The sequence below is a fragment of the Sinocyclocheilus rhinocerous genome, unplaced genomic scaffold, assembly GCF_001515625.1.
Source record: "Sinocyclocheilus rhinocerous isolate Xijiao unplaced genomic scaffold, SAMN03320098_v1.1 scaffold239, whole genome shotgun sequence".
NCBI lineage: Eukaryota > Metazoa > Chordata > Actinopteri > Cypriniformes > Cyprinidae > Sinocyclocheilus > Sinocyclocheilus rhinocerous.
The window spans coordinates 54,927-69,485 of NW_015653198.1; the positions used below are offsets into that span (position 1 = coordinate 54,927).

A 14,559-nucleotide genomic window follows, 5' to 3' on the forward strand; every position below is an offset into this window, starting at 1 on the left:
TATGTGTGTGTATATATATATATATATATATATATATATATATATATATGTATGAGTGTGTGTGTGTGTATATATAACAAACTTTTATTTATTATTTGTGTGTGCATGTGTGTCAGTTATAGTCAGTTAAACAATGCGCAAAGTGCATCTTTTGTATCAAGCTTCAAAAAACATCCTCTCATTACTGTTGATTTGTTCATTGCGAGCGATTACAGATCTGAGCCATGCTCTGTGATTCTCTCCTTGCACATCCTCGACCCCGAGACTGAAGATGTTTGGTCCTCATCCAGCAACCGTATTTCTTTCTGGATGCGAACCAAAGACCTCCATTCCTTCCAGATGAGGTCCGATGGAGCACAATATGGCCCGAGAGCTACGTCCCCCCTGAGGGACATATATTGAGAGTGGTTTAATGTGCTGGGCGTGTGCGCGGCTGATAGATGCCTGTGAACTCCAGACCGCATCCATGAGGACCAGAGAGATTCAGGGCGCTTCACACCAGAGCTCTTGCCCCTTTGACGTCAGCAGTTTGATTGTTTGGTTGGTGTGAACGCTTGTTTTGTGAAGTCGGGTGCTCGAGGAACCACACCTGTCTGAAAACTAATCTAGGGCACAGGATCATTTGCTGAAGTTAACCGCCATTGACCGTTAACATGGGTGTAGCAATATATTAAGTCACAGTTTATCACAATAAAAAAAATGTTGATGAAATTTGATAAATGAAAACAAGATGCAACTTGAGAAGCAACACTGTAAAATATTAAGAGTTGTGTTCACAGATTGTGTTTTGAATATAAGTATATTATTGGTGTTTTTTAATTAATTATTATAGTTAACTAAATCAATGAAAACTTTGGTTATTTGAAATAAAATGAATAAACTAGTACAATTAAATAAAAAAAGTAATAGACATGACAAAAACGCACAACAAAATTACTAAAACTTTCATTAAAATGAAAACAGAAAATATGAAAATAAAATAACATTTTGATTATTATTAATAAAATCTATAATAGTGTCTCAGTGATTTTATATATATATATATGCTATGAGGGTTATTATTAGGGATGCACCGATACTGGTATCGGTATCGGGCCCGATACTGAGCTCCTGTACTCGTACTCGTTAAAATGCCCCGATACCAAACGCCAATACCACACAGCATGTGATAAGTGCCATATTCAGACAAAGACGGCGGTAAAGTTTCAAGTACCAAAAATAAAGTATCGGTATCGGGCGAGTACTGGAAGAAGTGGTATCGGTGCATCCCTAGTTATTATAGTTAAATATAAATAAAAAATTAAATGTCAAAGTATTGATTAAAAACTATAAGAGGTATGCTATAAGAAAAATAATGCTATAGTGGATAAGAAGTTTCTTTTATATTTTATTTCATTTAACATTTATTTTATTCAAGCAGTGAAAATACATGCTTTACTTTTAGTTTCAGCCTTAGTTAAATATATTAACCCTGGTAATAAAAAATGTGAACTCTACCATTTTAAACATTTTGTTTTTGTTGTAAATATCATGAGAGTATATGTCAAACCAAATCATGAGTGTATTTTTTACACCCCTAATAATTAATAATTTGTCTAATATATTATACTGAATTTCATAAATCAGCTTCTGTGATAATTCTCTTTGGTGTTTTTGCAGCAATGCAATGCATTTTTGCTTCCTCAAAGAACCTTTCAGTGAACAGTTCTTAAAAGTTCCATTTTTTTTTTTCTTAGAGTGAAGAACGTTTTTAAAACCCAAACAACCTTTTTCCACTTTAAAGAACCTTTTGTGCATTTGAAAGGATCCATGGATGTTAAAGGTTCTTCATGGAATAATCAATGCCAATAAAGAACCTTCATTTTTAGGAGTATAGGAGCAATCAGATGTGGGTTTGGGCCAAGAAGACAAATGGATCTTGTCTTTAAAAAAGTATAACACAACTGAGTCTTTTGTCCAGTTCAGATTTCCAGAGTCAGATTTGGTGATTCAGGTCAGGATGACTAAAGCTACAGGAAATGATTCTTATTCATGTGAATGTGTGTGGTTTGACTCCTCCTGAACTAATGCGAGTGGAGATAAGATTCCATTCGGATGAAATCAATAAAGCCTCGTTCAGGCTGTCAGCCCAAATCCGGTTTTTCTGCAAATCCGATTGAAATCCGATCATATTTAAATAGTCTGAACGGCAACGAGCTACATGAAATCCGATTTTTGCAAATCCGTTTCGAGCTACATTCATATGTGGTTTGGAATCCTATTCAAATTGCATTCCTGGAAATCCGTTTCAGTCTGACCACTCAGATCGGATTTAGCCTAGCTTTTTCACGTTTTCACGCCACGTAAAACGTAAAAACTTTTTTGTAGAAAACATAATGAACGTCTTTACAGAAACAAGCTTGTGTTGCGAACTGCAAGTCAAGCGGAAAAAGACAATATACTGCTAGTATACTCACCTTTTTGAGTGTTGAAACCAGCGGAGACAGCAGCACGGAATAAAGCCGCACATTCCAGCTTCCTGCGTTTCTGCCGCTGCCTCATAAGACGAAATCCATAATAATAATAATCCAGCGCGACGGCAACATGTTATGTCATGTCGTAAGACAACTTCTGTATTGCAAACTGTATTGCTGTTTGTAACAACGTTCGTAGTTTGGGAAGAAGGAGGTGGGAACCGGCGAACACTTAAACAAAACTTTAATCAAATAAACAAACACAAAACGAAAGTAAAGCGGCAGCCCCTCGCGGACGACTGCCGCACACAAAACACAAAATAAAATCCAGGCCTGGTCCTCTCTCGTCCAACACTGTCGTCACTCCTCCTGTTATCCTTTCGGAGCTCCTCCGTGAGACTCGAGACCGGTGAGTGGCGCAGGTGTCGTGCATTAGCATTTACTCCACCGGCCTCGCTCAATTCCCACGGCTCTCGGCCCCACCCCCTCGTCACACTGTTATTTATTGTTGTTTTTAGGTTGGCATAACAACGCAACGGCATTGCCATAGAAACCAACGCACATTCCATAAAACGAAAGCGTAAAACGCTTATGGACACACAAATCGGATATGAACAGTTGCGATACACTGTGTGGACAGTCAGTTATTCAAATCAGATTCCATCCAGATATGCACAAAATCGGATTTGGGCTGACAGTCTGAACGAGGCTAAAGTGCTCACATCCAAACTCAGATGTTCACCTCCACACCCAAACTCACACTAACCCTGCGCTGACACCTCCTTCCTCTTCTGTCACTCTTCAACCCGTCCCATCAATACTCCTGCTTCAAAAACAGTGTGTAGTGCTTTTTTCAGATGATGAACCACCAGCTGACGGTCAAACATCTGATCGAGCAGCACAATGGCAAATTAATGTGATTTTTGTGTCTCTTTGTTTTCTATATTTGATCCTGGTAAACATTTATGTTCTTTGGGACTCCTTGATGAATGAAACCTTGCCGTGTGTGCAGCGTTGTTCTTCCATAAGTTCACAGATATACAGTCTTGACGTGTGTCTTTGCCTGAAAACATTACTGTAGTCTGCTGAAAAGAGCAGCGCGACTCCATACAGACAAAAAATGGTTTTAATATGCATTTTTAAATGTAGAAAAAAAATCCCAGGCAAAGTAGATCAGGAAAATTTATATTTAAGGTCTATTTATTTATTTCAAATGTCTAACTTGCAATTTTGATTTCGATAAACACGTAAATGTTTTTTACAGCTTATGACTCTATCGATCCACCATCTAGGCTGGCAGAGTTTGACCTTTGACCGTTCAGAGTGAATGACATAGTTGTGTCTTTAGAAATCTCTGTATCAAATACAGATCTCTTCCCAGCATCTGAACTGTGTTGTTTTGCTGTTAGTGATTATGGCAGCATTGTGATTTAGTCGTCTGTCATTCACATCACAGACAGGCCCTGATCTGCCTGCCATCACACACAGTCAACTTTAAAGGACAGGAAGAGGAGGTATATTTAGATGTCAATCGTTCAGTCGTCAGGGTTCATCTGCTTTCAACACAAGCCATTCATCTCTATACATCTCTCTGTTCTATCTCTATATAAGAAAACAGCTTAAAAGCATTTTCATTTTTTAAATAAAAAAGATAATGCGTCTCTCTGTGTCTCCGCAGTGTGTCCAGGGTCATCAGGGTAATAGAGACTCTCGTGTCCTTTGGGTCAAAGATGACAACTTAATCACTACTGGCTTTAACCAGGTAATTCTGAAGTTTTCTACATGCTTAAACATACAGTTAAAAATGGAAGAAAAAAAAACATGATTATGTTTGATGTAAATGTAATAATTCACTCATTTATAATGGGTTCGCTTCTCTGAGGTGTTAATAATTGAGTGTAATGTGTAAGTGCATCTGTGTTTGCAGATGAGGCAGCAGGAAGTGAGACTCTGGGACAGCAGGAAGTTGAGCTCATCTCTTAGCTCGCTGTCTTTGGCCACCTCCAATGCGTAAGTCAAACACAGCAAACCGATTCATACGCTTTCCATGTGACGGGATTGAATGGATTTTCTGTGGTTTGTGAAGGCAAACGTGTTGCAGTCTGCAGGTGTGTGAATGCGTGTGCTAGACAGAACAGAAGCCTTGTCTTTGAGAGCATCAATGACCATAGAGTTCATTAGTACTTTATTCTGAAAAACATTTTGGATTGCTAGTAACTTAATGCAACTTAAACAACATGCAAGAGTGCAAGAAATGGAAAAATGCATACAATTTTATGATGCTTACTCCTGTATGCATATTGACTAATGGTCATTTCTTTTAATATTTAATATTTAGTTTGGAGTGATTATATATATATATATTTTTTATTTTTTATTTTATTTTTTTTAAGAAATCAATTCTTTTATTCATCGAGGATGCATAAAATTGATCAAAAGTGACAGTAAAGACATTCATACGGTTACACAATATTTCTACTTCAAATAAATGCTGTTCTTTTGAACTTTCTATTTATCAAGGTATCCTGAAAAAATATATATATATTTCACAGTTTACACAAAAATATGTTTTAAACATTGATGATAATCAGAAATGTTTCTTGCGCAACAAATCATCATATCAGAATGATTTCTGAAGGATCCTGTGACACTGAAGACTGGAGTAATGATGCTGAAAATTCAGCTTTGCAACAAAAATAAACGACTTTTTAAAATATATTCACATAGAACATGGTTATTTTAAATTGAAAAAATATTTCACATTATTACAGTTTTTACTGTATTTTTAAAGGGGTCATATGATGCTTTTTTAAAGATCATTATTTTGTGTAATGCATCCTTGATGAGCATAAGAGACTTCTTTCCAAAACACAAAAAAACAATTGCAACTTTATGATGAATTCAAAATCCGAATATGTAGTTAAAATATAATGTAATAAAGCACAATTTAGTACTGATTCAGGAATATGTTTGTGCATGTGAATGTGGTTGTTGATGGAGCTGGTTGTGTGTGAGCTCTTGAGGAAACAGAAGTCTTTCTCCAGTTTCTGTGTTCTGGGGTTTATTTGTGAAGTGTGGCTGTACGCTCTGATTGTGATGGCGGAGATTCAGGCGGGCAGCGCTCGTGTGAGGGATCCTGCAGCCGTGTTTACAGTAGAAACCCTGCAGCTGCGGCCCAGTGAAACGCGCTGTTTAGACGGCTCTGTTGTGGCAGCGCTATAGCAGCACCTCTGGACAGCGGTAGAGGTGTGTATGGGGCGAGCCGAGAGGTGATTTTCCAACAGGAACACACAGAGGTTATTCTCTAAGAATAATGCTTTGTTTGCGTGAGTTTTTCACAGTAGGGTTTTAAACACCCAGCTCTCCGGGTCTGGCCTTGCGGATAACAGACCCTCTGTATGGAGACAAAATCCCCCTCATAAAGAAAACGCTTATACTACACTCTAAAAATATAGGGGGTTTTGCAGCAATGCCATAGAAGAACCATTCTTCCCAGTAAAGGACCTTTCATTGATCAGTTCTTAAAGAACCGTTTTTCTTAGTATGAATAACATTTAATGTTCTAAAGAACCTTTTGTGGAATGGAAAGATTCCAAATCTTAAAAATAAAGGTTCCAAAAGTTGTTGTTTTTGCAGTGATGCCATAGAACAACCATTTTTGGTTTCCCAATGAACCTTTCAATGAAAAGTTCTTCAAAGAACCATTTTTTCATTTAAAAAAAAAAAATTTTTCAATAATCTAAAGAAGCTTTTAAACAATGGAAAGGTTCCATGGATGTTAAAGGTTCTTCATGGAACCATCGATGCCAATAAAGAATGATTATTTTTATGCTTGATGCTTCATTGTAGGAGATTGTTTCAACAACCAGATTGTGACTTTATTCGACTGCTTGGACTGAAACATGTGAGACATCTGTGAGTCTTTGCTTGACTGTTTGGTGGATGGATGAAGTATTTGCCATTGTTGTGTTACTGGTTGACAGAGCAGAGATCATCTGGTGTCAAGCTGTCCAGCATTCTTCCATTTTCCTTATGTCAACACCAGCATAGACAGCAGTTAACGCTTCAGTTCACTCCTAAAAATAAAGCTTCCAGTGACTATTTTTCCTTCAGAATGGTGCCAGTGAAGCTGAAAGTTTCTGCACTGCATCAGTCTATCCAGTGGGTCGTTGTTCTGATTCTTGTGCTACGGTTTTGTCACATTGTTTTGTTTTCAAATAAGCTGAAATAATGGTCAGAATGTAACTAACATTAGAAAGACTGAACGTCTCCAAGATGCTTCAAGAAACCTACCTGCAAAGCTTCCTGAAAAACTATGCGGAAGTGGACCGAGGGCAAAAGCTGCTTTAAACGCAAAGGATGGCCACACCAAATGTTGATTTAATTTAGTTAATAGAATTTAATTAATAAAGAAAATCTATTTATGACATTATTTTTGACAGCATCCTCATTTTACAGCATTTTTACACAAGTGCCTAAAACTTTTCACAGTACTGTATAGCTTTGCAGGAAGATTTTTTGAAGCATCTTGGAGACTTTGCCACAGTTCTTCTGGATTGAGTCTGTCTCAGTTTGTTCTGTTTCTTCACGTCATTCCAGACAGACTGATGATGATCAGATCAGATCTCTGTGTGCAGCAAACAAAAATCTCACTGGATTATTACAATTAATGGCAAAATGAATGTTTGGAAATGTAAACTGATATTTCCTACTGACACACTACAGCAAAAGATAGAAATAACTGACTTAAAACCATTTTTGTAGCTGCTGAAAATACTTTTTGGCCACCATTGTATGTAGCAGTTGTAAAATATGATGTGTAGAGTTATGCATTCAAGTGTATTGTAACTCTAAATAAGATCTAAATGACTTTTTTTTGCGCCAGATAAAAAGTTGTATCATCTGATATCTTTCTCATAGTTTATTTTTATTTAATTTTTTATATTTAACTATGAATAATAGTAATTGCTAATAATTATTATACTTCTTTATGCTATTCTATTTTCTACCTAGATCAGTTTTGCATTCAATTTATATTTGTATATTTAATAATTAATTTTAGAAATGTAAATATTTTTTATATATTTTTTCTATTTGATAATTAATAATAGACATTTTATTTTAACGATATAATTTTAATATTGTTTTATGTGTAGCTTAAGGTGTTGCTACTGTAACTACACATTCAAATGGCAGCTTGACGGCTGGTCAGGCTAAAGTTTCAAAGTAGTTCCAGCATCCCTGAAATGTCTTTGTTTGATTTCTTGGCCCATTTTGTAAAGCGAACGTTGGCATAATCGTCATGTCTCCTGACTTTTTGATGTGCTGTATACTGAGTATGGCTATTTCAGAGACACTTTTCATGCACTTCTGTTCAGCTGAATTGACTCCAAATGATGGTGATTCTAGTGGAGGGTCAGTTGTCTTTAAAATCTCATGCACGAAGCCAGCAGATGTGAGCGAGGGCTTTATTTTCACCTGTCCGAACGTCTCTCCCTGTTGCATTTCCCTCAGTCTAGTCCTCTTCAGCCGTACGTCAGATCTTGCCGCCGTGTTCCTCTTAAAACTCGCCTGCTGTTTCATAATCTGCTCATATCAGAGCGGATGGAGTGAAAGCCGATCCTCTATCGACTCTATTACTCTTATTTCCCGAGTTTTGTCCTCCAGAGCCGAGTTTCTCTGCACTTAATTGCGCGACTGGTCGCGGTCCAGCACAAACTGGAATCAAGAAGTAAATTAGGGGGAAAATGCAATCACCACTTTCCCTCGCTAGCAAAAAACAGGAGGTCAGCTGTTGTCCGCTCTCTATGTGTAGCGTACCGAGCCAGGAGAGATACTGCTAGATCCTGATCTCACTCTCTGGCACTGGCTGCGACGCAAACTGATGTCTCACCGCATTACCGCTGAAATACCAGCCAGATAATCACCGCATTACCGCTGCGACGTGATCACGGTGCTCTTGTGCTTTATTCAGACTGCAGAAAACATCGCTGGAGTTTCACTGAAGTGATGATCCATGCACTGGCTTTAAAGGGGTCATATGATGCGATTTCAATTTTTCCTTTCTCTTTGGAGTGTTACAAGCTCTTGGTGCATAAAGAAGATCTGTAAAGTTGCAAAGACTAAAGTCTCAAATCCAAAGAGATATTCTTTATAAAAGTTAAGAGTCAACCACGCCTACCTAAAACGGCTCGTTCTAACACGCCCCCACATGTCTACATCACTATGTGGGAAGATTTGCATAATGCCGCCCAAAAGTTCACGCAAAGAAAGAAAGCGTAACTTTTATTCTCGCTGTAGCATTGTTGTTGCCGCCGCCATGACGTGAAGGCGCTGTGTTTCGTTGTGAAAGTGAAACTACTTTGTTTGGTCTTCCAAAAGAGGACGATATCCGCTTCGTCATGCCTGGAGCTGATCCATGCTGGTCGCTGAGGAAATACATCAACTTTGCGCTGTGGATCGCCGGATCGGCTTTCACCGTGGACGAAGCGGAGTCCAGCCCGGGGTCGTCACATGTGGTTGCCGCAAGCCTGCCAGACGCTCCTTCGTCGAATCCGCCGACCTCCGCTCACTCAAGCACGACGTGTATTTCGTTGTGAAAGCGAAACTACTTTGTTTGGTCTTCCAAAAATGGACACGACGTTTGCACACTTGTTGATAAAGCAATTGAATGTGGATTTATAGCAATAATATGGTTGAGTCGGTTGAGGCAGGATCATGTTGCTGAACCTCTTTGTGTTTATAAATGAAAATAGCCACAAGTAACTGCCCTCCTGTGGCTCCTGAAGAGGAATTACCCTTTTGTTTGCTTTGTTTAATAACGAGTTTATGGTTCTTGCCTGTTTTGTGTTGTGATTTACTTTGCAGCCAAACATTGTGGTGCGAATGATCTTTCGTTACAATGGAAACGGATGGAAAGAAGGCTGATTATGTGTGTTTGTAGTTCTGCAATAGTTCTGGATAAATTGGTGTTTGCATAAGTAGTCATATTAAGTCCTGGACTGAAAAATATGACACTAAAAAGGTGCCTTTTCTATTTTTTTAATAATAAAAATAAAATAAAAAATAATAATAATACAATAATTTTTTTTGGACAGTGCCATGGTAATTTCAAGGTTTTTGGACATGTGCCATGGTAACATTTCTTTTGTACCTTGGAGTACTATCCAAATACCATACTACATGAATATGGCACCCATTTAGTACAGTGGTACTTTGTGTATATATATAACAGGGACATGGTATTAAAGGGTTCCCATAGCTTTTATTTTATTTATTTATTTTTTTTTTATTTTACATACATTTCTAATGTTTTTGTATTATATTTTATATAATTTTATTATTTCTTTATCTAAATCATTTTTTTCATTACATGTATATTTGTATATTTATATATTTTTATAATTAATTATAGAAATGGCCATAATTTATATTTATTTTACTTGGTTATATTTAATTTTATAATTAGTTTTTTGCATTCAATTTATATTTTTGTATTTGATAATTAATTATAAAAATGTCCATATTTTTATAATTTTTTATTGTAATTGTTTTACATTTTTATATTTAATATTTTAAAATAAATAATTAATGATAGACATTTCTAATAATTTATTATTATAATTTGTATATAATTTTATTATTTATCTATCAAGTTCTGCTCATTTCGTACATGCACACGCACACACTTCCCCCACCCCCTTTTTTCATATAGTGACTTTACTCTGGAACTGAAGTTGGACTAGTTGTGGTAAATGGATGGGTGTTTTAATTGGTATGGAGTATAACAGTCCTCATGCTTGTTTTCCATATTGAACTGATTTTAATCTCAATTGGAGCTTGTTGCGTCCACACCCCCACCTCATAAACATAATTATAATGACTTTAATTGGACCTTCTGGCCCGGTTGCAATCAGCGAACTTTACAATTTTACTCAATTGCAACCATCTTTTTGAGTAAACATTGGCAGTGTAGTTCTCTCTGGAGACTCACTTCCTCCAGGACACAAACTCAGGTGGACAATCACACACAGACAGGCAGTTGAGCATGGAAATGGGGTTTAGTGGCTGTTTGTTTCTTTATAGTTGGTCTTGCTGTGGGGAATGGAGCTCTGTCTGTTACGGATGTAGCTCAAAAACCATAAACCCCGCAGGAGGCTTGAGTTTCGCTTGCTAATTGTCCACAGTTGTTGCAAATATCCACAAATATATGCATCCATGTGTACTGCTAACATGCAATCGCATGGATCTGTGTCCAACTGTGAAGCATTGGAGATGTTTAAGTGTTTCTCGCAGCTCTCTGATTTAACACCGTCCTCTACAGTCTGGAAAATGAAGGTTTTTTTTTTTTGCATGATTCCATGAAGAATCTTTAACATCCATTGAACCTTTCCATTCCATAAAAGGTTCTTTAAAGTGGAAAAATTTCTTTAGATTCTTAAAATGTTCCTCATACTAAGAAAAAAAAATGGTTCTTTTAAAAACTGTTCACTGAAAGGATGTTTGGGGAACCAAAAATCAGCCTCGTGTGAAAAACCCACTTTTTGGGGTGCTGTTGTGTTTCTAATGGATTATACTGTGTATCAAAGTAATAAGTATTGAGACCTGTCACAGCACTTACATATCATTGCTCTTTTGTTGCTTTTGATTGCTTCTATTGTCCTCATTGTAAGTTGCTTTGGATAAAAGCATCTACTAAATGACTAAATGTAAATGTATGTATTGTCATTGAAATCCTGGATATATATAGGAATTTTAATGTTATGATTTGTTTTGGAAATTAGTCAGGTCTGTTTTTTAAAATATGTTTTATATATTCAAATTATTGTTTTACAAAACCATAGAAAACCTGGAAATATAATTGTTTAATTTTGGAAATGAATTGATTAAATTTTAACGAATTTAAATTAAATATGTATTTATGTTGATTTTGTTTTGCAAAACTATAGAAAACTTGAAAATATCTTTTGTTTTTTAATATGTGTTTTAATAATGTTTTTATTTAAGAAATTAATGTTTTTATTTTAAATATTTTTGTTTATATGTAATTATTTTTCAAAGCCACAGAAATTATATTTTTTGGAATTAAAAATAAATATTAAAATTAAATTACATATTTTAATTTCCAGAAACCATGATAATAATATAATTCACAGATATTGCCAATTATTCTGTGGTTTTGAAGTTATCATAAATATCTGAGAATATTGTTGTTTTATTGTGTATATTTCTATACAAAATGTGAATATTTTATGTAGGGCTGTCAAACGATTAATCGCATCCAAAATAAAAGTGTTTGTTTACATAATATATGTGTGTATTGTGTATATTTATTATGTATTTATAAATACACACACATGCATGTATATATTTAAGAAAAATATGTTTATATGTTTATATATTAAATATATTTATGTATAATATAAGTTATATGAATATAAATATATACATGTAAATATTTTCAAAATATATACATGCATGTGTGTGTTTTTATATATATATATAATAAATATACACAGTACACACACATATAGTATGTAAACAAAAAACTTTTATTTTGGATGCGATTAATCATTTGACAGCACAATTTTTTTTTGTATAGGCTATAAGTGCTGTGGCAGTACCATGGTATCTTAAAAATAAGGGTCCATTATTGCCATATAATTTCTGTAATTTCTATATAACGTCTATACAGTTACGATATCTATAACAATAAAAATTCTATAAATGTATAATTGTTATATAATTTCTGTCAAAAAAAATAAACAATGTTTCTATTTTCAAATTATGTTAAAAATTGATAGCTGGAACTTTCTCTTGATTCATGCCACAAATCAAGTGTGCACCATGGAAGCTGCAGTCTAGCTAAAGAAGCCTCCACTTCATACTTTAAAAAAAAATAAAGGTATTACCGTATTGGCCCGAATATAAGACGACCCTGATTATAAGACGACCCCCCTTTTTCCAGATGTACCTTTTGGAAAAAGGCTTTTTAAAAAACAAATCTTGTTTTTTCTCAGTAAAACACATTTTGTCTTCAATTATTTTCATATTGCATATTTTTCCTTTCGGGTCAATACGGTATTATGGCATTATTGGCATTGATGGTTCCATTAAGAACATCCATGGAATCTTTCTTTTTCACAAAAGATTCTTTATAGTGGAAAACGGTTCTTTAGAATGTTCTTCACACTAAGGGGGAAAAAAAACAATTCTATTGAGAACTGATCACTGAAAGGCTCTTTGGGGAACCAAAACGCATCACCGTGAGATCTCCCTTTATTTGTAAGAGTGTAGAGGACTGAAAGCCTGTAGCTTTTTCTCCGCTGAGGAGACAGTTGTAACTGTTGACATCGAACAAAATCGTCAAGTCCTGGATCTCCACGGGTCTTTTGTGCTTAACAGGGTCTAAGGGGCTTGGGTGGGGTTGGTTTATTTGACTTGCCTATTCATTCTGCTCCTGCTCCGGCCACGGCACGCTCAGGCATCTGCTGTAATCCATCCAAACTCGCTTTAATCAGCCAGATTGAGGAGCCTGGCTAATAAACGCCCCCTCCTCCCCGCTTCTCAAATCAAACCCAGATGAAGCCTGCAGGCCTGGATTACCGGCAGCTGTACTCCCGAGTACCAGCGCTGCAGAAAGAGGGGGAACACTGTGTTTACGTTTGGCGTGTGTTGGGCCGACCGTACAGTAGTTTCATTTTCCTCCCTCGGCGCTCTTTTCTGCTGTCAGTTCGTTTTTTTTTTAAGCTACTTTGCGTGGACGGAGCCAGAGCTGCGGTCGTGCTCAGATCTGGACACGAAGGTCACGTCAGGATTCAGAGTCCAGGTGTTGAGGTGAAACGACCCAGTTTTGAGGTCAATGGAAGCTGTTAGTCATTTCGAGGGCTTTTAGTTGAGAGGTGCTTGGGAAGACGTTTTGGGATGAAAAGGTTGAGGTGGAAAAAATGGGCCGCCAAATACGGTCCAGTACAGTACCGCAGCTCAATCTTTTCTCCAGAGTTTGCGTAAGCTGTCAAAAACTCGCTGCTTTTCCCCCACGTCTGCACTTTTTACCTGGTGACCTCCAACTCAAACGCAATGGGATTCCAATTAAAGGGCGCATGCTGAGGACTAATAAAGAGCTCTCGGGCCTCTTGAAAGATGGATGTGGAAATATTTGACAGCTGGCGGTTGAAATCCCCTATAAATCCCCGGCGTCTTTGTATCCGTCCCGCAGGTATTTTCAAAGTGTCTGTGGAATAAGTCCCTTTTTGTGCCGTCGAAAAAGAATAACAAAAAGTAAAAGAAGAAAAATGCTCCCTTTTCCACCTTTTTTTCCCTCCACAAATATGGTTTTAATTAGGAATTTTGTTCTTCTGCTGAGCTGCTGTTATTCTTATTTGGCGTTTTAAACTGTCCTGACGCTGGTTTTGTTTAGAACTGGGAATTATTTTGTATTGTTTTATCCGTGTTTTGTCTGTCTGTTAAAGGGTTAGTTCACCCAAAAATGAAAATTAGCCCATGAATTACTCACCCTCAAGGCATCCTAGGTGTAAATAACTTTCTTCTTTCAGACGAATCCAGTCGGAGTTATATTAAAAATTGTCTTTGATCTTTCAAGCTGTTTAATGGCAGTCAGTGGGTGTTGCAGTGCATCAGTCCAAAAGAAGTGAAATAAAGAGCATCCATCCATAATAAAAAAGTGCCTCACACGGCTGCACACGGGTGAACAAAGGCGTCCTGTAGCGAATCGATGCGATTTTGTAAGAAAAATAACCATATTTAAAACATAATAATCAATTTAATCTAGCTTGCGCTCACTGTTGAACACGGAAGCAGCTCCGGGTGAATGACGTATGAGGTTGGCTTTGCGCATGTGCCGCTCAGAAGTGACGAATGCGGAAGCCCAGGGGAGAGATCAAAACAAAACAATGGTCAAGAATTAGAAGTACAAAACGAGGATTGTAAAGAAGAATGTCAGAGGATTTCAATATAAGCCAAGAGGAGACTGGTTTTACTTTGCTAAAGTAAGGAGGCTTTGCTTCCTTTGCTCCTGTAAACAAACGTTGGTTTTCACGAGACTCACCAGCGCATGCGCAACGCCGACCTCATACGTCATCCGCCC

At 36.8% G+C, this 14,559-nt stretch overlaps 1 protein-coding gene across 1 annotated transcript in view; it reads left to right on the plus strand.

The window, feature by feature from the left end:
* The window catches only part of coro7 (coronin 7), a gene marked incomplete at its 5' end in the record, with an annotated part of 147,468 nt that overhangs the window by 49,682 nt on the left and 83,227 nt on the right, over nt 1–14,559 (plus strand). Inside the window, 2 exons of the mRNA XM_016521778.1 lie at nt 4,132–4,215; nt 4,381–4,463. Of these exons, the coding sequence (XP_016377264.1) occupies nt 4,132–4,215; nt 4,381–4,463 (167 nt within the window). The remainder of the gene's footprint in view (nt 1–4,131; nt 4,216–4,380; nt 4,464–14,559) is intronic.